Consider the following 21024-nt stretch of genomic DNA (forward strand, 5'->3'; position numbering starts at 1 on the left):
AAGATGCAGAAAACCCTATTAGTTGCTATGCAAAAGTCATTCCCCATGAGTTAAGTTCCTTTCTAGCTTGGTTTTGGTATTATGAGACAAGAAGCACGTAAAGGTAGCAACTTTATGTTGCTAATGGACTATAGGAACCCAGATCTATTGTTTGGAGCAAAGGAGTAGCTTTGTGACTCGAGATCATGAGAATACACGAAAGGACTCGGCGAGTCTGGGAGATGACTCGGCGAGCCGGGCTAGATACCATACTTAAATCGCATAACAACTCGGTGAGTAACATGGGTGGACTCGGCGAGTTAGATGAAGATAGGCAGGAACTCGACGAGTTGGAAGAAGAACTCGGTGAGTCTGTTGAAGATTGCCTTGGACTCGGTGAGTCAAGTTGCGAAACCCCAAAACCATCTAGTTAAGACTCAGATCAGTGAGTTGGACAGGACCAAACTCGGAAATTAGTAGACTCGTCGAGTCATGGTCTGACTCGGCGAGTCGATTCACGAATGAAAGGGGTTTCTGAGCTTTTGAACTCGGCGAGTCAGTAGGCTGACTCGGCGAGTAGGGTCAACCTGGAAGGTTAACTATCACAAGGACTTTGACCTTGACCAGAGTTGACTTAGTTGACTTTTGGAGGACTGTCAGACTAAGTGTCATGTTGATATTGTTGGATTAGTGTCTAAGCCTGTAACCATAATTGGTAAGTACTTGACCCGATTGTGCATGATCCTTTTGGGTTGCCTTCACCAAAGCAACTTGACTGGAGAAATAATAGAGAAAGAGGTTATTATGATTTATTGATATGTTATAAGAATAATATATTAAAGGAGAAATCATATTTGTTTAATTAATATTGGTCAATAATTAATTAGGAATTAATTTTGTGATCAAATGTAATTAATTAAACTAGAGGGGCTGAATTGTAATTATGTGATAGTTACAAAGTAGGATAAGGATTATCCTAGAATATGGGTGGACGAAATCTAAAGGATATGTATCCTTGAAATCGTCCAAAGATATGGGCTTCCAAGGCTTATCTTATTGTTACTTGTTGGGCAAGCAACTAGATAAGGATAAGGACTGAAACCCTAATCTCCACACCTATATAAACATCCCTTTGCCATAAGAATTCGCCGAGGCTTCCTAACGGGTTCTTAGGGCCGATTTCTACCTCCTTCATTCTCTCTCTCTATAGCCTCTCCAATTGCTTGTGGTGTTTGTGAGTCATTAGAGGCACTACACTTGTGGTGCTTGCTTTCAAGACTTAGGGTTTGAAGATTTAAGTTGTTATTACAATATAACAACAAGAGGTATGTAATCTAATCTTCTTGGTTAATTTCGAAAATAATAATCATCATTAGGATTTTATTATGTGTTCATAATGTTATGTATCTAATAGTGAAAACATAGATCCAATTCTAGGGTTGCATGCACACATATGATTGTTTGTATAAAACCCATCAGTGGTATCGGAGCGTTTGGCTAACTTGTTTTCAATTAGTATTATACAATTGTATGAACTTGACATATTAGGGTTTATTGCCAATAAACCCTAGGAGGCTAGGATTTTCGAGATTAGGGTTTCCAAACCCTAATTTGCAAAAGTTTGAAAAAGATTTTCAAATCCTTTCCTTAAGCCTTAAGATTTCGAAATCTACGGTTTTTCAAAAACCCTTGATTTTCAAAATTAGCCTCCTCCCCAAGATAAGATCCTAAATTTTAGGGATTTGGATTATCCCATATCTTGTAATTATCCTTTAATTGTTATATATGGTAATTAAAGATTTTGCATTATCCTATCCTTATTTTCGAAATCTATGTAGAAGTTTAAAGGATTAGGATAAGTTAAATGTTTAAATGGTAATTATCCTTATGATTTAGATAATCCCTTATGATTTGATAATTTAAATTAATAGTTTAATTCAAGATAATTATTAAATCAAGAGTTTTAATATTTAAAATTTTAATCTAAATGTCTTAAATTCGAAAATTTTAAATGAGATAAAAATCTAATTGTTTTGGAATTTAAATTGTTGATTAAAAGTTTAATTTTGAAAGTCTAAATTCTAAAACCCTAATTTTGAAAAGTTCAAATTAAACCCTTATGGTTTTATTAAATTAATTAAGTGGATAATTAAAAGAGAGTTAATAAATCCATAATAATATTGGTTAATTAAAAGTATAATTTAAACCACCTAGTATTTTAAAAAGTGTAAAATACTCCCTTATACTATGTATAACATTAAAAGTTTAAAATTATATATGTATAACTAAAATGCTAGTCTTACCGTTAGTATGCTTCATTCACGAAGCTGATCTAAAAGGGGGGTATAAGGTTATGGCCTATAAAATGGCCGTTTAATGGGTATCCACTCTTACCCACCGCTTCCTTGATTGGTGGAGGGTCGTTAGCCGAACGGGTAGGATAGGGCAATCCTCTTTTCATTAATAAGTATAATGAATCTACGTAAAGTAACTAAACGCTTTTACAAATTCCCAATCCTAGTTACTTTAGGCAAAAGTGAAATTGATGTAATCCCATGAAATTACACTTTGCACCCTTGCTAAGAAGTTAGTGGTGTGTGTGTGGTTAACCGGCACACTAATTGGTTCTAAGCAAAGGTGGCAAAGGGTGACTCAATGTTTGTCATAGTTCGATGGAGCATGTGTGGTTTACCGGCACATCGAATAGGTGACTGTAACAATGAGAGCACCATGTAGATTTGCATGGTTATTCACACCCACTTTGTGATCCTCGGCATCCCAGTCACAAACAAGTGGGGTATATCGAGATTTAAACATGCCATTGAAAAGTTCAATGAATCTCAAAGGAAATCTAGGAATTCTTAATACATTTAAAACTTAAGCCTTTATGTTTTTCATGGTGAAAAATTAGTGAATCGTCATTCACTTACCTCCAAATTATTTGCATGTTGGATTACAACATCCCTCTTCTAATGTGTAAATAATGTTGTTGGATCCTAGCCTTAATGACTCATTTGGGTGTTTCATTAAGGATTCAATCAACTAACTTGAATTTTCTCCCGTTTTGTAGATGTCTGACTCTAACCGTGGTCTTCCCGGATCCCAAGGAAAAGGTGTTCCTATTGAAAGTGATAGCTTGTTCCAAAGTGAAGGATCAATGTGGACTAGCTTGATCTCACTCCCTCCTCCTCCTCCCGTTGTTCTCCCCGACCCACAAGATCGAAGATTTGAAAGGTTCAAGATCACCGAGACCCTATTGGCAATGCAACATGAAGATGGTAAACCCGTGTGTGCTCACGTCCTTGGGATGAAATCACAAATCGATAGGTTGATTATGTTGGGTGCGTCTTTCCCCAATAAGGTGGCTATGGACTGGGTTCTTCATTCACTCCCTGAATTATATGATAAGTTCATAAGAGAGTATCATATGATGAATATTGACGTGACCCTCACTGACTTAACTTACATGCTTATTGTTGCTGAGTCAGAAATGATTTGGCGAAGTAATGGAGCATATTTGTCTAGTGAATCAACCAACCATGCTTCCATGGACGTTCTAGGAGAAGCCACGTGTTTCTGCTGCCAAGGGAAAGGGAAATGGATACGAAGCTGCCCAAAGGAACTAAAGAGTCTAAGAGATGGAAGAGTCAAGAAGTATGGCTCCGCTTCAGGTACAAAATCCACTATCTAACTCCATTAAATTCCTATTCTTTACATAATGTGATAAGATTACATTTGCATGTTTTGCAGGATCAAAGAAAAGAAAGGAAGGTTGATGGAACAGCAAGATGAGTCTGATCACGAAGAAATGGATTACGATCGCATGGATTCGAATATCATATTTTGAGCTTAGGAAGTTATGATAGATTTGTTAGGAGTATTTGAAAACATTGTTTTTCATTTGAATTTTGCGTTGTAAGGTCATGTTTTCCGCTGCTTTGATGAATAAAATAAATTTTGAATTTTATCTTATTTGTTTATCCTTGCAATGGCATATATGAAAAAAATTGATGTTTGTGTACTTCTACTATTAGCAATATGGATTTGATTCTTAATTAGGTTACTTGTGGAAGTATCAAAAGTTTACCAAATAGGGAGAGTTTCTCATCGCCCGAGTTTCAAGTGGATAGGAACTTGGAATCGTGCAACAAGTATTGCATGATGAATGAAAACTATCACATTTGGGAAATTTAGACTAGCTTTTGACAAAGTGTCAAGTGAAGAACTATGAGATCAAGTACACAAAGTTGTGTGTTGATAAAGTCCACCACAAGAGTGACAAAGATATTCGTCATGATTTACTAAAGTTTAGTGAATATGGTTATACTTATAAGATTAAGTATAATTCTGAATTGATTAAAAGAGTTTCAATCAATAGTAGAACGAATAAGAAGAATCAAGTAGGCAGAAAGATAAAAGTTTCTCCATTCTAAGAAGAAGGGATAGTAACTTTTATTGTGTTTTATGATAGGACTTAATGATTAAGAACCATATCTCAAATTATCCTATAAGTGATTCTTAGTACAATTTGTATGTCTAAGAAGAGGAGACAAGAATTTTGAAAATGGTTAAATTAAGAAGTCAATCATACTTCGTTCAAATGTCAAGTCTTAGAGTTATACTCCAAGATTGTGAATTAGGTGATAAGTCTTAAGAAGGGCTATAACATTCGTCAAATGTGAAGTTTGGAAAAAGGGTTTTCTTGTTCTGGCACATTTGAAATTGGTAAATTGTGATGTCTTGGATAAGACAAAGACCAACTAGGACCAATTATGTGAAGAGTTTTGTCTTGATAAAAACTACACTAACTCTTGAATATTTGTTTGTCGAGAAATGTTTCTTAACATGGGAATCTTATATGTCAAGGAGTCAGTGGGAGTCTTAATAGTCTTGAAAGGTTTCAAGAACAAATCAAGAATAGACCTTATAATACATCACTAGCACACGACTTGAGGTTTACAACCTATCGTGATTTTGTTTCTGTGCCATTCCAAATTGAGTTAATTATGCATGTGAGTTCTACGAGTTCTCAATAGATTGTATAGGGGCAAGGCACCTTGTTCAATGGAAAGTAAATTGAAATAAAGGGGTGAGCTGCTAAATAACTTGGAAGCAATGGTGGGACCCTTGATGGCAAGAAATTAAGAAGAGCAAGTTCTATCCATAAGAGTTTTGTCACTAACATTATCTTGTGATTATGGTTATGAAAAATTCACATGGATAAGAACGAATACACCACAAAATCTAAGTGTCATAAGGTTTCTTTCATTCATAAGAATGATTGTAAGGAAACACTTTCACTAAGAGAGATTTTGAGGATGGCATCATGTGATTTGGGTTTCTCAAATTCAACTTTGATTACGGCATACCTCTTCATAGTTCGAATTGTGGGAAATGGCAAATGGGTCTGAACATTTTAGACTTATTTATATGACTCCTAGAATCGTTTAGACATATACATATGAGTTGTCCAAGGAAAAGTGTATGAATTTGAGAAGCTTAGATAAAGTCTTATCGAAGCATCTAGTATTAGAAATATGAACTTAAGAAATTGTTTTCTAGAAGTTCAGCTGATTTCTGAATACATGTCGAAGCTAGTGGGAGCATAAGTGTTATGCTGGTAAAGAAATAATCATCATGTAAGTGGGAGCATGATTATTATGGTAAGTATTGCAAGTTAGTAATATTAATTATAGAAAACAAGAGTTATACTTTGCAAAGTTGTAAGAGTTGAAAAGTTGTTTTGCTATAATTAAGGGAGAGAATATTGTACTTTGTTCAAAATCTAAAGCTTAGATTGAGAAATTTTAATAAATTTAGTCAAAGGATACATAGTGTGTTCTTAAATTCCGATCATGATTACGGTATCCCTCTTCATAGTTTAAATTGTAAGAACGTGACACAAAATATTATGGCAGAAGATTGATAGAGTATCGTATCTTTATGTAAGACATTATGCATCATGTCCCATACACTTCGGGTATAGGAATAATTGCATATGCTATAATATTTTACCATTCTAAATTTTTCCAAATGTCTAGCGCATTAAGAAGGAAAAAGGACAAGAATTGGTATTGATTAAGATAATTAAACAACCATCAAAGGACGATCTAAAGTTCGCTGAGGATTGGTCGCTTGTGAGTAGTTGGAAGTATGGTATTGAATGGACCATATCGACATTATTATGAATAGATAAGATTCTATTAAGAATTAGTTGTCATATGGTAAATATGAAAATGTTTCCATAATTGGGAGTTGGAAATTAAGAGTTTATGTCTAGATTAGAAAATTTTATGCAAAAGGATGTTCAAAGGAATGTACTTTGATTAAGAGACATCACATCTATAGAATTGTTCTGTAACAATTTTGATAGAGTACCTTGTGATTTAGTTGGCTGAGTCTTTGTGATTTTTGTGTCGTGACTTCACAAGAGGATCATTGCATAAAATATTAGAATTTGACATATTCTAAAAGATGGCAAGAATTTGGTATTCTTAGACTAATTATAAGGATTGAGGATTGTGAAATGAGTTGCATTTGAAAAGTTTCAATTGAATAATTTCACAAAGTATGAACCATAGGAAACCAAAGTGTGCATGCTTGGAGCATGGGACAATTGTGGTTATGATTCAAGATATAAAGTTGATTATATGAAACATTAAACAATGGATAATGAGTAATCGATATGATGATTAAATAAAGGTGTTTTATTTATACTCAAGGGTTTGGGACCATATGGGATTAGTATTACTTTTTTGTTTCACTTTGCATGTTTTGACTTCCAGAATAATTGAGTTGATTAAGAATAATCGAATTATTCAAATGGACCACAGTCGGTCATACGTTGGAAATAGGTATAAATGAAGACTGTCATGAATTGGTTGTAGATTGTCTAAAGTGTATTAGACATAGCAAAGGTTTCCTGCAACATTCATGAGTGCTTATGAATATGATTTTGAGCATTGGATTAAACCCACGCTCACTTGGATCGCTTCATGGACTTTATCATGAGCGATTGGTGAGATGATAATATCTTGTATTCTTGAAACTGAGATGTGTGAGTTGTATCTTGCGAATCGGTTACATATTGATAATATGTAAACGCACCAGTAACTTGGTGTTATAAAACATATTGTTGTGTGTAATTTGGTGAGTGAGTGCAAGCAAACATTGAGTCGAAGTTTATCCGATATTTGTGGGCCCCTCGATGATTTAGTGATGACAAACGTAAATGCTCGGCCAGGCTAGGGCTAACGGACATCGGGAAACAACACACAGACTAAGAGAATGATTTCAATCCATGTCTCACGTCTATATGATATCTTGAATGGAGGAATATATGATCCCTTATCTAAAGGACAGGTTACTGATAAGATCAGAGTTCGACGGCGTCTTTGAGAGCTACGATTGCTAATCGGGTAGTACTTACTATTATAGTTACTAGACTTATCCAAGTGGGAGACTGTTGGATTAGTGTCTAAGCCTGTAACCATAATTGGTAAGTACTTGACCCGATTGTGCATGGTCCTTTTGGGTTGCCTTCACCAAAGCAACTTGACTGGAGAAATAATAGAGAAAGAGGTTATTATGATTTATTGATATGTTATAAGAATAATATATTAAAGGAGAAATTATATTTGTTTAGTTAATATTGGTCAATAATTAATTAGGAATTAATTTTGTGATCAAATGTAATTAATTAAACTAGAGGGGTTGAATTGTAATTATGTGATAGTTACAAAGTAGGATAAGGATTATCCTAGAATATGGGTGGACGAAATCTAAATGATATGTATCCTTGAAATCGTCCAAAGATATGGGCTTTCAAGGCTTATCTTATTGTTACTTGTTGGGCAAGAAACTAGATAAGGATAAGGACTGAAACCCTAATCTCCACACCTATATAAACATCCCTTTTCCATAAGAACTCGTCGAGGCTTCCTAAAGGGTTCTTAGGGCCGATTTCTACCTCCTTCATTCTCTCTCTATAGCCTCTCCAATTGCTTGTGGTGTTTGTGAGCCATTAGAGGCACTACACTTGTGGTGCTTTCTTTCAAGACTTAGGGTTTGAAGATTTAAGTTGTTATTACAATATAACAACAAGAGGTATGTAATATAATCTTCTTGGTTAATTTAGAAAATAATAATCATCATTAGGGTTTTATTATGTGTTCATAATGTTGTGTATCTAATAGTGAAAACATAGATCCAATTCTAAGGTTGCATGCACACATAGGATTGTTTGTATAAAACCATCAGATATTGGTAGCTCGGAGAGCTAGAGGAGCAGTGACTCAGAGGGTTGTCGGTTAGCAGCCAGAGGGTTATCAGCAAAGCTCAGCAGTTCATGTGAGTCTCCTTCCAGTAGGAACGGGTCTAAGGCCACAATGTCGGCCCGTCTAGCTAGCAGTAGTTTCTGGACTTCGGTCTGATGTAGTAGTTAGTATGTTTGATTCCTTTGTGGCTCAGACAGGATTTATGTGTTATGTGTTTCGGGCTATGGCCCGATGCAGTATGTAGTTTATGTGTTCATGCTAGTGGATATGTTTATGCTATGCTATGTTTAGTCAGTTTCCAAATTTCAGTCCGATGCAGGGGGCAAGGCCCCAGTTAGTCCGGACTTCAGTTCGATGCAGGGGGCAAGGTCCCAGTTAGTTTCCTAACTTCGGTCCGATGCAGAGGGAAAGGCCCCAGTTAGTCCGGACCTCGGTCCGATGCAGTGGGCAAGGCCCAGTATGTGCTTTATATGTTTGTATGGTATGTGGTAGTTTGGGGGAGCTCACTAAGCTTCGTGCTTACGGTTTTCTGTTTTTGGTTTCAGGTACTCAGTTTTCAAAAGAGGAGCTCGGAGAGGTTGCAGTGCACACACCATAGTCAGTTAGTCTGGGAATGGTTTACTCTGATAATAAGATTATGTTTTGAATTGATACTCGGAAACTATGTTATGACTTATCATACGGTTTTTATAAATATGATTTTAGTAATGTTTTAAAAGAAATTTTTAGGCGTGATTTTGGGTCGTTACAATAGTGGTTTCGCTCATTGCCGCCACCAAATAATGAAGACGAGTAGTTACTTTAGGATTTTATGAAATGTTTTGTAATTTGGAAGAATACTTTAGAATGTGGTATGGATTAATATTTTGGATTTGTTGTGTATCGATTAATATTTTGGATTGGTTGTGTATGGATTAATATTTCTATTAAAAGTTATCAGATTTTATAAATGCTATATTGTTTTTTTTTTATAAATTTAATGTTAAATAAAAAAAAAACTAAAACTGTTTTTGCGGCGACATCTTTTGTGGCGGCATACATGTATTAGCGGCGACTGGTCAATAGCGGCGACGATCTCCCTTTAGCAGTCTATAGAAGAATTCTAGCGGCTTTATGAAGAATTTTGTTGCGTTTTCAATGAAGTATCACTCTGTCAACATTCTTTTCTATAGTTATTTCTCTTATTTTCTATATAGATGTGTGTCACAACAATAAGACATAAAGAGGTGTTAGTGAACATAAATTGTAGCTTTATGATATTTATTTCAATGAAAAATTAGGTTACATATTTGGTTTTTTTTATTATTTTTTTATAATTTAATTTTGATAAGTTTGATCTAAATTTGATAATTGAAGCAGATAGGAAAGATATGTGCTAACGATTTTGAATTTGCATTGCCCTATAGAAACCAACTGTAGTCTCGCAGATCATTCCCTCATATCTTAGTAAGTCTTAACATTTCCCAAAATTCAGCTACAAGAAGTCATGGATGCACTTCTTGAATCAATCCTCTAAACCGATTTCATTTGTTTGTTGGATGTAGTGCCCAAAATACAAGATTTGTGAAATTTCATTATTATTTATTAGTGTTAACCTTTAGCAAATTATGAAACTAATATTATATTTTTGTTCATAACATGTTTTTTTTGTAATAATTTATTTGATCGGAAGATATGTATATGTGATTGGGTGTAGCCTGAAAAATCATATTTTAATTTTTATAAGGAAAAAATACTTTGAAATTGACCAAATTACAATGTCTGAATTTGATGCTTATGGTTATGACAATTCACTTTATTTGTAATGTTTATCGAATTTCTTTGCGGAATTTAATGTTGCTAGTACATGTAACAACTTATTGTTGCTTTTGGTTTTTACAGAGCTAATATGAAAAGAGCCACATGATCCTCCATGGGGGTTAGTACACCGAACAAAGTCAATTCATAAAGATACTACACAACATGTTTTAATCAAGAAGTCATATTATGTTGTAATAAAACAAAGATCACATAGATCATTTATGTTAAAAATTACTATATTAAAAAGCCAAATTGCTCTAATATAAATATTAAATATTTTTATCTAATAACTTTTGTTAAAAAACTTTAAAAATGAATCTAACATTTTTTTATTAAAATTCAACCTAAGACAAAGCCACATATTAATATGATATATATTTAATTTATGTTTTCCGTGTTTAACGTGGGTAATAATCTAGTGTTATGTTTAAATGCCATATTTTTCTTTTTTGAACATGTACATAATAAAAAATAATATATTAATTAAAAACTAAATATCTAAAGGGATAATGAATTAAAAGGGTAATATATTTTCTGATTCGTACACATTTAGTCACTAGATTTTTTTTCCGTCCACATTTATCCTTTCAACTTGTTAAATTGTACACATTTAGTCCTTATGACCGGCTACTTCAGGTTAGCCGGTAAAAATGACTTAATAGGGTAATATATTTCTCACTTTGTGCACATTTAGTCCTTAATGTTTTTGTACATATTTAATCCTTAATATTTTTTTGTTGCAAAATAAGTTATTTTAGTACTTATAAATAATTTCTTTAGGTTTTTCTCACAACATCTTACGTAGATAGCCCTGTGGTGGTGGGATAGGTTGAGGTGGGTCTGTTATATGTTGTAGTGCGGTCCAGCTATAAGCTATAGGCACGGATGCTCGAGAAGAGCGGTTGGGTTAAGGCGACATGCCGACAAATCCTAGGCATTCCAGTCCGATGACTGATTGGACCTGTTGCATGTTGGCATTCCAGTCCAATGACTGCTTGGGCCAAGGTATTCCAATCTGATGAGTGTGGGGCCGTTATACATGATAATACATTTGTTGTATCACGTATTTTGGGGGGAAACTCACTAAACTTTGTGCTTATCCAGTTGTTTATGTTTTCAGGTTTTGTCGTTGATCGTGGGAAGGTGAAAACATGACAATACACACTCATCAACAGTATTGAGGATTCCATGTTACTTATATTACTCTAATTTTCGATAAATGTATTTTGGAATAAACGTTTTTTCTTAATAATAGATTTATAACTAGAGAGTTTTGTCTTATTTAAAAATGAATTTTTTTTTTTTGTGAAAATGAGACGTTATATTTAAACATCAACAACCCCACACACTTCATCAATGATTATCCCACGTAAGATGTCGTGAGAAAAACCTAAAGAAACCATTCATAAGTACTGAATGAGTATAAAAACAAAAATGACTTATTTTGAAACAAAAAAGTATTAAGGACTAAATGTGTACAAAAATATTAAGGACTAAATGTGTACAAAATGAGAAATATATTACCCTATTAAGTCATTTTTACCGGCTAACCTAGAGTAATCGGTCATAAGGACTGAATGTGTACAGTTTAACAAGTTGAAGGGGTAAATGTGGACGAAAAAAAACTCAGTGACCAAATGTGTACAAATCGAAAAATATATTACCCTTTTAAGTCATTATCCCTTTCTTATATTACTCTTATTTTCGATAAATGTATTTTGGAATAAACGTTTTTTCTTAATAATTGATTTATAACTAGAGAGTTTTGTCTTATTTAAAAATGAAAATTTTTTGTTGTGAAAATGAGACGTTACATTTAAACATCAACAACCCCACACACTTCATCAATGATTGTCCCACGTAAGATGTCATGAGAAAAACCTAAAGAAATCATTCATAAGTACTGAATGAGTATAAAAACAAAAATGACTTATTTTGAAACAAAAAAATATTAAGGACTAAATGTGTACAAAAATATTAACGACTAAATGTGTACAAAATGAGAAATATATTACCCTATTAAGTCATTTTTACCGGCTAACCTGGAGTAACCGGTCATAAGGACTGAATGTGTACGAAAAAAAAAGACTGATATCCGACAGTTTGTATCTACCTAGCGATGTGATATTGTTCTGGAGTTACAGGAGGTCGCTAGACGGCGAGAGTTAAAGATTGAGCTGCAACTGAGGGAGCAGCGGCCGGCCCCGGCACAGTCGCAGCCAGCGCCGAAGCGGTCAAAGACCGCTGATTTGAGGTTTGGGAGTCAGTAGAGCCGCTCTTGTGGAAAGTGCGGCAGGGTTCATTCCGGGATTTGTCGAGCCAGTAGTGGGTGCCACAGGTGTGGCAAAGAGGGGCACTATGCGAAGGATATTCTCCAGGCCGCTCCGATACCGAGTATGAAGTTATGTTACTATTGCGATCAGGTTGGCCATGTGAAGGTCATCTGTCCGTTACTCGCCGCCAAACCAGCGCAGGCTCCAGCGCCGGCTACTTTGAGGATCACGGATGGGAGACCAGTCAGGGCAGAGCCTCCAAAGGCTCAGGGTCGTGCTTTCCAGCTTACAGCGGAGGAGGCCAGAGCAGCACCAGATGTGGTTGCTAGTATGTGTCTATCCTTTATCTCGTTTTCTATATCTGTTGTATGCTTATCTGTTGTACCTGTGATTAGGTACGTTTTTAGTGAACTCCTTGCTTGCTTGGGTCTTATTTGACTCGGGGGCGAGTCGGTCCTTCGTATCTCAGTCATTTAGTAGGGAGTTCAGTGCGCCAGTGGGCGAGTTAGAGTGTCCGTTGCGAGTATCTATCGCCAATGAACACGGGGCTTCTGCTTATTTACTTTATCGAGGGTGTGAATTGGAGATTTTTGGGGTGTCCTTTCTGATAGATTTGATTCCGATCCCCATGGGGGAAGTGTGCATGTTTGTGGGTATGGATTGGCTTAGTCGGTTCGGTGCTATGATTGATTGCAAGGGTCAACGAGTGGTAGTTCAAATCCCGAGTGGGGGAGAACTGACTGTATATGGCGAGGGCACCAGAGTAGGATCAGGGTTTTGTTCAGCTGCCAGGGCTCGGCAATACATTCAACACGGGTGTGCGGGTTATCTAGCGTATGTGGTAGATACGCAAGTCAGGGATCAGATTTCGGTTTCCGATGTATCGGTGGTCATGGAGTTTGTGGATGTGTTTCCGGAGGAGTTGCCAGGGATACCTCCAGAGAGGCAGGACGAGTTCAGGATCGACCTGGTGCCAGGTGCGGCCCCTATCGCTAAGGCACCGTACCGATTGGCACCACCAGAGATGCAGGAGCTATCGTCGCAGCTACAGGAACTGCTGGGCAAGCAGTTCATTCGACCTAAGTTCTCCATGGGAGCGCCGATTCTTTTTGTCCGGAAGAAGTACGGTTAGCACCGGATGTGTATTGATTACCGGGAGTTGAGTTAACGGTGAAGAACCATTACCCACTCTCGAGGATAGACGATCTATTTGATCAATTGCAGGGCGCATCTTGGTTTTACAAGATAGACTTGAGGTCTGGGTATCATCAGGTCAGGGTCAGAGAGGAGGATGTGGAGAAGACTGCGTTCCAAACTCGATGGGCATTACGAGTTCGTGGTGATGCCGTTTGGGCTCACCAACGCACCAACAGTGTTCATGGACCTGATGAATCGGGTCTGCAGACTGATGCTTGATCGCTCGGTCATAGTGTTTATAGATGATATCTTGGTGTAGTCCAAGACCCAAGAGCAGCATGAGGAGCATCTGCGAGAGCTGTTGGGAGTTCTAAGACGAGAACGGTTGTACGCCAAGTTCTCGAAGTGTGAGTTTTGGTTACGAGAGGTCCAGTTCCTCGGACATCTCGTTAACCAGGAAGGGATTTTGGTCGATCCGGCCAAAATCGAGGCGGTTATGCAGTGGGAGATTCCAAAATCCCCCTCAGATATTAGGAGTTTTCTGGGATTGGCAGGGTACTACCGGAGGTTCATACATGATTTTTCCAAGATTGCAGTACCCCTCACTCGTCTGACGAGGAAGGGGGTGGATTTCCGGTGGGGCCCCGAGGGTTTTTGAGACCCTCCGTCAGCGTTTGTGTGAGGCACCAGTCTTGACACTCCCGGAGGGAGTTGAGGATTTTGTGGTGTTCTGTGATGCATCGATCATATGTTTAGGGGCGGTCCTCATGCAGAGAGGACGAGTGATAGCCTACGCATCGCGACAGTTGAAGCCGCATGAGACGAGATACCCCACGCATGACTTGGAGCTGGGGGCGATGGTGTTCACCCTCAAGATATGGAGATATTACCTCTATGGGGTCCGTTGTACCATTTACACGAATCACAAGAGCTTGAGACATATCATGGATCAGCGGAACCTGAACATGAGGCAGAGCAGGTGGCTGGATGTAGTCAAGGACTACGATTGTGAGATCCTTTACCATCCTGGTAAAGCAAATGTGGTTGCGGATGCCTTAAGCCACAAGTCAGCTGGGTCTTCCACCCCCACGGTGTGTATGAGGATAGTAGTGGATTCTCCACTTGTGAGTAAGAGGGCATGCGACCGGAAAATTGGAAGTTGGAGAGGATCAAGGTGAGAATACCCGGTTCGTGTAGGATAGTCAGGGACTGTTGACTCGATGTGGTCCGGATTGGGTTCCGATGTCTGGTGGGGTTAGACAGACGGTTATGGAGGAGGCTCATAAGTCTCATTTCTCTATTCACCCATGGGCCACCAAGATGTACCGGAATTTGAGTTTGAGTTATTGGTGGCCGTGCATGAAGCGAGAGATTGCTTGGTTCGTCGAGAGATGCTTGACCTGTAGGATGGTCAAGATCGAGCATCAGAGGCCGCATGGGAAGCTGCAGCCTCTAGAGATTCCCATGTGGAAATAGGAACAGATCACAATGAATTTTATTACCAAGTTGCGGAGGACGGCAAAGGGGTTTGATGATATATGGGTCATCGTGGATTGATTGACCAAGAGTGCCCATTTCTTGGCTATTCAGGAGAGCTCATCGGCCGAGAAGTTGGCCGAAGTGTATGTTCGCGAGATCGTGTCTCGCCATGGGGTTCCCGTTTCCATTGTCTTTGATCGGGATGTTAGGTTTACCTCCCGCTTCTGGCAAAAGTTTCACGAAGAGCTGGGCACGCGGCTGCACTTCAGCACATCATTCCACCCGCAGACAGACGGTCAGAGCGAGCGGACTATTCAGACCCTCGAGGACATGTTGAGGGCGTGTGTCATTGATTTCGGTGGGAGTTGGAATTCTCACCTACCGATTGCGGAGTTCGCCTACAGCAACAACTATCATTCTAGCCTCGGCGCCTCGCCTTTCGAGCTGTTGTACGGGCAGAGATGTTGCACCCCGGTTTGTTGGGGTGAGCTTGGCCACAGGGTAATGGGTAGGACGGAGGTGGTCTTGCAGACTACAGAGAAGATTCAGCAGATTAGGCAGTGGCTACAGACCGCTCAGAGTAGGAAGAAGAGTTTTGCCGACCGGCGCCGCTCCGAGTTAGAGTTTTAGGTCGGTGACATGGTACTCCTGAAGGTTTCGCCCTGGAAAGGCGTGATCCGCTTCAGGAAGATGGGAAAATTGGGTCCCCGATATATTGGGCCGTTCAGAATCATTGCTAGGGTCGGCAAGGTAGTTTACAGGCTAGAGCTGCCGGAGGAGCTTAGTCGGATACACAACACTTTACACGTGTCGCAGCTGCGAAAGTGCATTATGGATCAAGAGGAGGTGGTGCCGCTGGATGATATTCAGGTTGATGAACGTCTGAATTACGTAGAGAGGCCTGTGGCCGTACTGGAGAAGAATATGAAGATTTTGAGGAATAAGGAGATACCTTTAGTGAAAGTTCAGTGGAAGCATCGGAGAGGGTCCGAGTGGAAGTGGGAGTCGGAGGTTGAAATGCGGGAGCATTACCCTGAGTTATTCGCTGCAGTAGACTTCGAGGTATTGACCTACTCGCCGAGTCCAAGAAGGGACTCGACGAGTAGGAGCTGGCAGATGAAACCTTAAATCTCGGGGTTTTGCACCCTATTTAAAGGATCATTGGCCTCCCCCAGCCTCCCCTTTACTGTCCTTTGTCCCTCTCAAACCCTAAATCGTGTGTGTGTGTGTTCTTTTGGTGCATTCAATCTTGAAGGAGGAACTTTGAAGAAGGAAACACTTGGGGAAGCAAGGAAATCAAGGCTAGGAACTCGTGGGGAGATAAGAGGTTCATCAGTTGTCACTCTCTGGAACGTATTAAGCTATTCCTTTAGCTTATCTCTCTTTTGACCTCTTTTGGATGGGTTTTATGAAAGGATCCCCATGTTTAAGCTAAGATCTGAAGTTGTAACTTCAGATCTGGACTCCCTTTGACCTTTAGATCCATAAAGTCATCAGCCTTTGCTGGTAGGAGCCTTCCCTCAAGTGTGAGAATTCATTGCAATCTTAGTTTTTCCATTTAAGGGTCTTAAAGCCTTGCATGCATGTAAAGTTTGCGACTTTACGTGATAAACATGACCTAGAAGCTTGGATATGTAATTTGGAACCTTTCCATGGCTTAAAAAGCGTCTGCATAGATGAAGGTCTGCAAGGACACGGCGAGTTGGATGAACAACTCGGTGAGCCCGTTGAAGATAGGCATGAACTCGACGAGTTGGATGAACACCTCGGCGAGTTGGCTAGGGTTTCTCCCAATTCTTGGATGTATGAACTCGGCAAGTTAAAAGGGAACTCGATGAGCCAGTCAGGGATTTCATGACTTCTCGAGTTCAGGAAGGACTCGATGAGTCGGTGAACTGTACTCGACGAGTCAAGTCAGCATGGACTGTTGACTTTGACTGTGGACTTTGACTTGGACCAAGGGTTGACCAGTTGACTTCTAAGGGTAATCTGGTAATTTGGAGATTTATAAAAAAGGGTTTTATGGTAACTATAGGTGGTGGAGTTCGTGTTGGTGATCCGGGAGTCGAGCTTTCTAATTTCAGACGACAGTTGCAAGGTGAGTTATCCTCACTATACTAACGGGTCTAAGGCACCAAGGCTGGCCCATTGGATATGTTATCCTAGCAACGTTAGATGTTGAGTATGAGTTAGTGTTGCATGCTAGTGGTTATGCCAGGTAGGTAGACATGTGGGACTACCTGTGATGTCATATGATTATTGCATGCTCAGTGGTTATGTTATGTGTTTGTTATATGGGATGGGTTGAGTTTGTACTGCTTCGTGTGGTAGCCAACAAACCCTAGGAGCATTCCAGTTACGAGCTAAGGGAGACTCGTATTGTGGGCTCGGGAGCATTCCAGTTACGGGCTGAGGGAGACTTGTACTGTGGGGTCGTGGGAGTTACAGTCTATAGGGTTGTGGATGCGTTATGTGTTGTTATGTTCAGTTTGTTATGATATGTTATTGCTAACATGGTTATGTGGACTGTATGTGTATCGGTATTTTGGGGGTAACTCACGCTTTCGGGCTTACAGTTTCAGTTTATTGTTTCAGGTACATTAAGGGATCGCGGCAAGGCGAAGGCATGATCGTACAACTCCTCATATTATGTTTATGTTTCTGGGAATACTCTGATAAATAATATTTTGAAAACAAGGTTGTAATGTTTTGATGAACTTGATATGTTTTAAAGCTTAAATTGGTTTGAAATTTTTAGGTGTTACAAAAACATGACATCAAGACCATGTTTTCAAGAAAACATATCTCAAATCACCACAATCATATTATAAATTTACAAATCTGTAACTAAAAATGGGTCGAATTGTGAAAAAGGAAAAACTTGGTATAACATACATGCAATAGCAGGTAACATTGACTAATTTGGAACAATTGCTATGGTTGATTAATAATTGAAGTAACCTAGAAGCGAGTAAATTGGTGATTTAAAGGCTTTTAAAATAGTGTGTTGTTTATAATTGTACTGTTTGAAAACCTTTTGTAAGTTTTTTAGTCAAATATATGTAAAAAAAATACTAAATGTGTATAATTACAAAAGTTTCTCACAAATTTTTTATTCATTGGAAACTCAGAAAACCTTTGATCATCGTTTATAATAGTCTTTGAATATTTTATATAAACTCATTGGAAAATTATATAAAATTATTAAAAATAAATACGTAAACTACAAAATTTGATTACCTTGTGTAATATCATATGGTGGTTATTTTGCAAATATCCCTTATAAATTAATGTTTTAATTTTTTCTTACAACTTTTTTTGTTGGTATATGTTTTTGGTAACTTTCATATATCCATTTTTTTACAACATTTTAAAAATGTTTAATAGATTTTTTTATAGGGTTTTAATATATTTTTATAATATTTAAAAATATTTTCGTTGAAGATAAGTCATATGAAAGTGTCAAAATATATTTTAAAAAATAACAAGTTTAAAACATTGTATTAAAAAAGTTATAAAAAATAATATAAACTTTTAGTTAAAATATGTAAAAAAAAGTTATAAATTTTTTTAAGAAAAAACATCATAAATGGTCCCCGTGTTTTCCCAGATTCTCAAGTTTAGTCCCCGTGGTTTAAAAACCTCATAGATGGTCCCTGTGTTTTCAAAATTTTTGATGTTTGGTCCTTTTTGTTAACTCCGTTAAGTTTGTCCGTTAATTGAAGGGTATTTTCGTCATATCACCACCATAAGGACCATTTATGATGTTTTCTTTTCTTTTATTTTTTTAAATTAAATTTAATATATATATATATATATATATATATATATATATATATATATATATATATATATATATATATATATATATATATCGAAACATATAACCCTCCCTCCTCCGAGTAGTCGTCGGCGACGGATGTAAGTAAAATCCTTTCTCTGCAACCGCCTTTTCTTCAGCCTCAACGTCCAAATTTGGGCAACAATCATTCGCCGAAGACCTATTAAACGGATCGGAAAGAAGAGGTGTGACTAGACTAAGCACCAATGACGGAAAATCAAGAAGACTTGGGGACATAATCTCCGGCGCGTTGGGATTCCATGGGGATCCGGAGAACCCTCTGTCGTTTGTGAATCCAGGAGCCAACGGATTGATTTTAAAGTTCTTCAGACTGCTCTGCCGCTCGTACAACTTCGATGGTTTTTTGTTCGGACCCATTTTCATGGCAGGGATAAGGTTTCTCACAGCTAAGTCTGGCCTGGTGGTGGTTGTGGATTGTTTGACTGTTTCAAATGATCCGGTTAGCATTTGAACTACCTTTTTGAAGGATGTTGTGTCGGCTTGGACGAAGCTTGTTGGGTACGGATTGTTTGGATTGGAGATCGTAACGGGGGTTGTCGGCGGTGATGGGTGGTTGATGGTGTTGGTGGAGCCGGAGGTGGAAGCAAGGTAATTCTCCATTTTAATCTGATTGCTTGATCTGATTTTGTTTCTGTAAATGGAAGAGAGTAAGGGTGAGGGTTTTTCATTCATCTGCTCAGCTTTGATTTTCTTTTCTCAATTGCACGTATGCTTGGAGCAGCTCGATTTTGTGGATTTAGAAAAATGAGAAGAGAAAGGGAAATGGTGGGGTGGGAGTGGATCATAGACAAAGATTTTGGTTGTAGGGAGTATTGGTTTTAATGTCTTTATATGTGTTCTGAGAGAGAGAGAGAGAGAGAGAGAGAGAGATTTTATATATTAAATAATTATATTTAGTTTTTTCTTTTTAAAAAAAAATAACTGAAAAGATCATAAATGGTCCCCGTGGTGTGAAATGACGAAAATACCCCTCAAATAACGGACAAAAGTTAACGGAGTTAGTAATAAGGACCATCTGTCAAAAGTTTTGAAAGCACAGAGACCATTTATGAGATTTTTAAACCATAGGGACTAAACTTCAGAATCTGGGAAAACACAAGGACCATTTATGATGTTTTTTCTTTTTTAAAATATTTGCAATTTTTTTTTGTTTAAAATCAACTTTATTAAAATAATATGAGAGTGTCAAAAAAATTAAAAAAAAAAATTATAACTCAAGTTTATCGTTGTATTAAAAAATATAAAACAAGTTTATAATTTTTTTGTAAATAAATATAATAGGTAGTGAAATTTATAGAAATAATTATAAAAATGTTACAAAAGAATTTAAAAAAAAAAACTATAAAAAAAGTATTAAAAAAGATTTTAAAAACTTCTAAAAATATCTTAAAATTAAAAAATAAAAAAAAATAAAAAAAAGTAACTACATGAATTCGTAATAAAACTTAAAGACAAAATTGTAAAATTGTCTATGTAGTTATCAAAAATATGTGGTTCTAATCAATGGTCCAATTTTGGATCCTTTTAGTGATTTTGATCCTTATCTACTCTAATAAATAAATGTTTTTTTGATACATATAATAATCTTATTCAATTTGTTAAATGTCATTTTGTGGTTATTTTGAATTAACTTTTTTCCACATGTCATTTTATGAGTTTTTCTATTTTATTAAATTTCATATAATATTTTAATGTAATAATTGAAATAAATGTAGTAATAAATGGATATTAATTTCTTTATTGAACTTAATTTTTAATCTTATATTTTTCAAATTAAAGTTCATTAGTTTCTTTTGTTTATTTATTTAAATTATTTGTTTAAATTTAAAAGATAAAAAACATTTCAATTATAATAATTCATTATTTTTTTTATTTTGTTATAAATTCAAAGTTCTTAAATACTTTAACCTTTATATTTAACTTTTTTTTTTTAAAATAACCCTTATAATACATGGTTCTTACAACTAGTACACTTCTAAAGACGATTATACCACTTATATTTGTTTTTTTGTTTTTTATATTAATTTTAATGATTTTAAGTAATTAATGTGACAAATAGTAAATTTAGGGTCAAATAAAATGTAGATTGTAACCATGTACAAATGAATACATAGTGTAACCTTGTTACAATTGATTCTTGTAAATGAAAAAGGGCATTGTCTGTATGGATACACATATAAGGATACATTGAGAAACAAGTTCATAACAAATAGTTAAA

The 21024-nt window shown here is 36.9% G+C and overlaps 1 protein-coding gene across 1 annotated transcript in view; it reads right to left on the reverse strand.

Annotated features, from left to right (window-relative positions):
• The window catches only part of LOC111905246 (VQ motif-containing protein 4), a 28087-nt gene extending 8602 nt beyond the window's left edge, over positions 1-19485 (reverse strand). The window contains exon 1 of the mRNA XM_023900935.2: positions 18833-19485. Within this exon, the coding sequence (XP_023756703.2) occupies positions 18833-19478 (646 nt within the window). The 5' untranslated portion in view covers positions 19479-19485. The remainder of the gene's footprint in view (positions 1-18832) is intronic.
• Between the last annotated feature and the right edge of the window lie 1539 nt (positions 19486-21024).

This window comes from Lactuca sativa, chromosome 3 (genome assembly GCF_002870075.4).
Source record: "Lactuca sativa cultivar Salinas chromosome 3, Lsat_Salinas_v11, whole genome shotgun sequence".
Lineage (NCBI taxonomy): Eukaryota > Viridiplantae > Streptophyta > Magnoliopsida > Asterales > Asteraceae > Lactuca > Lactuca sativa.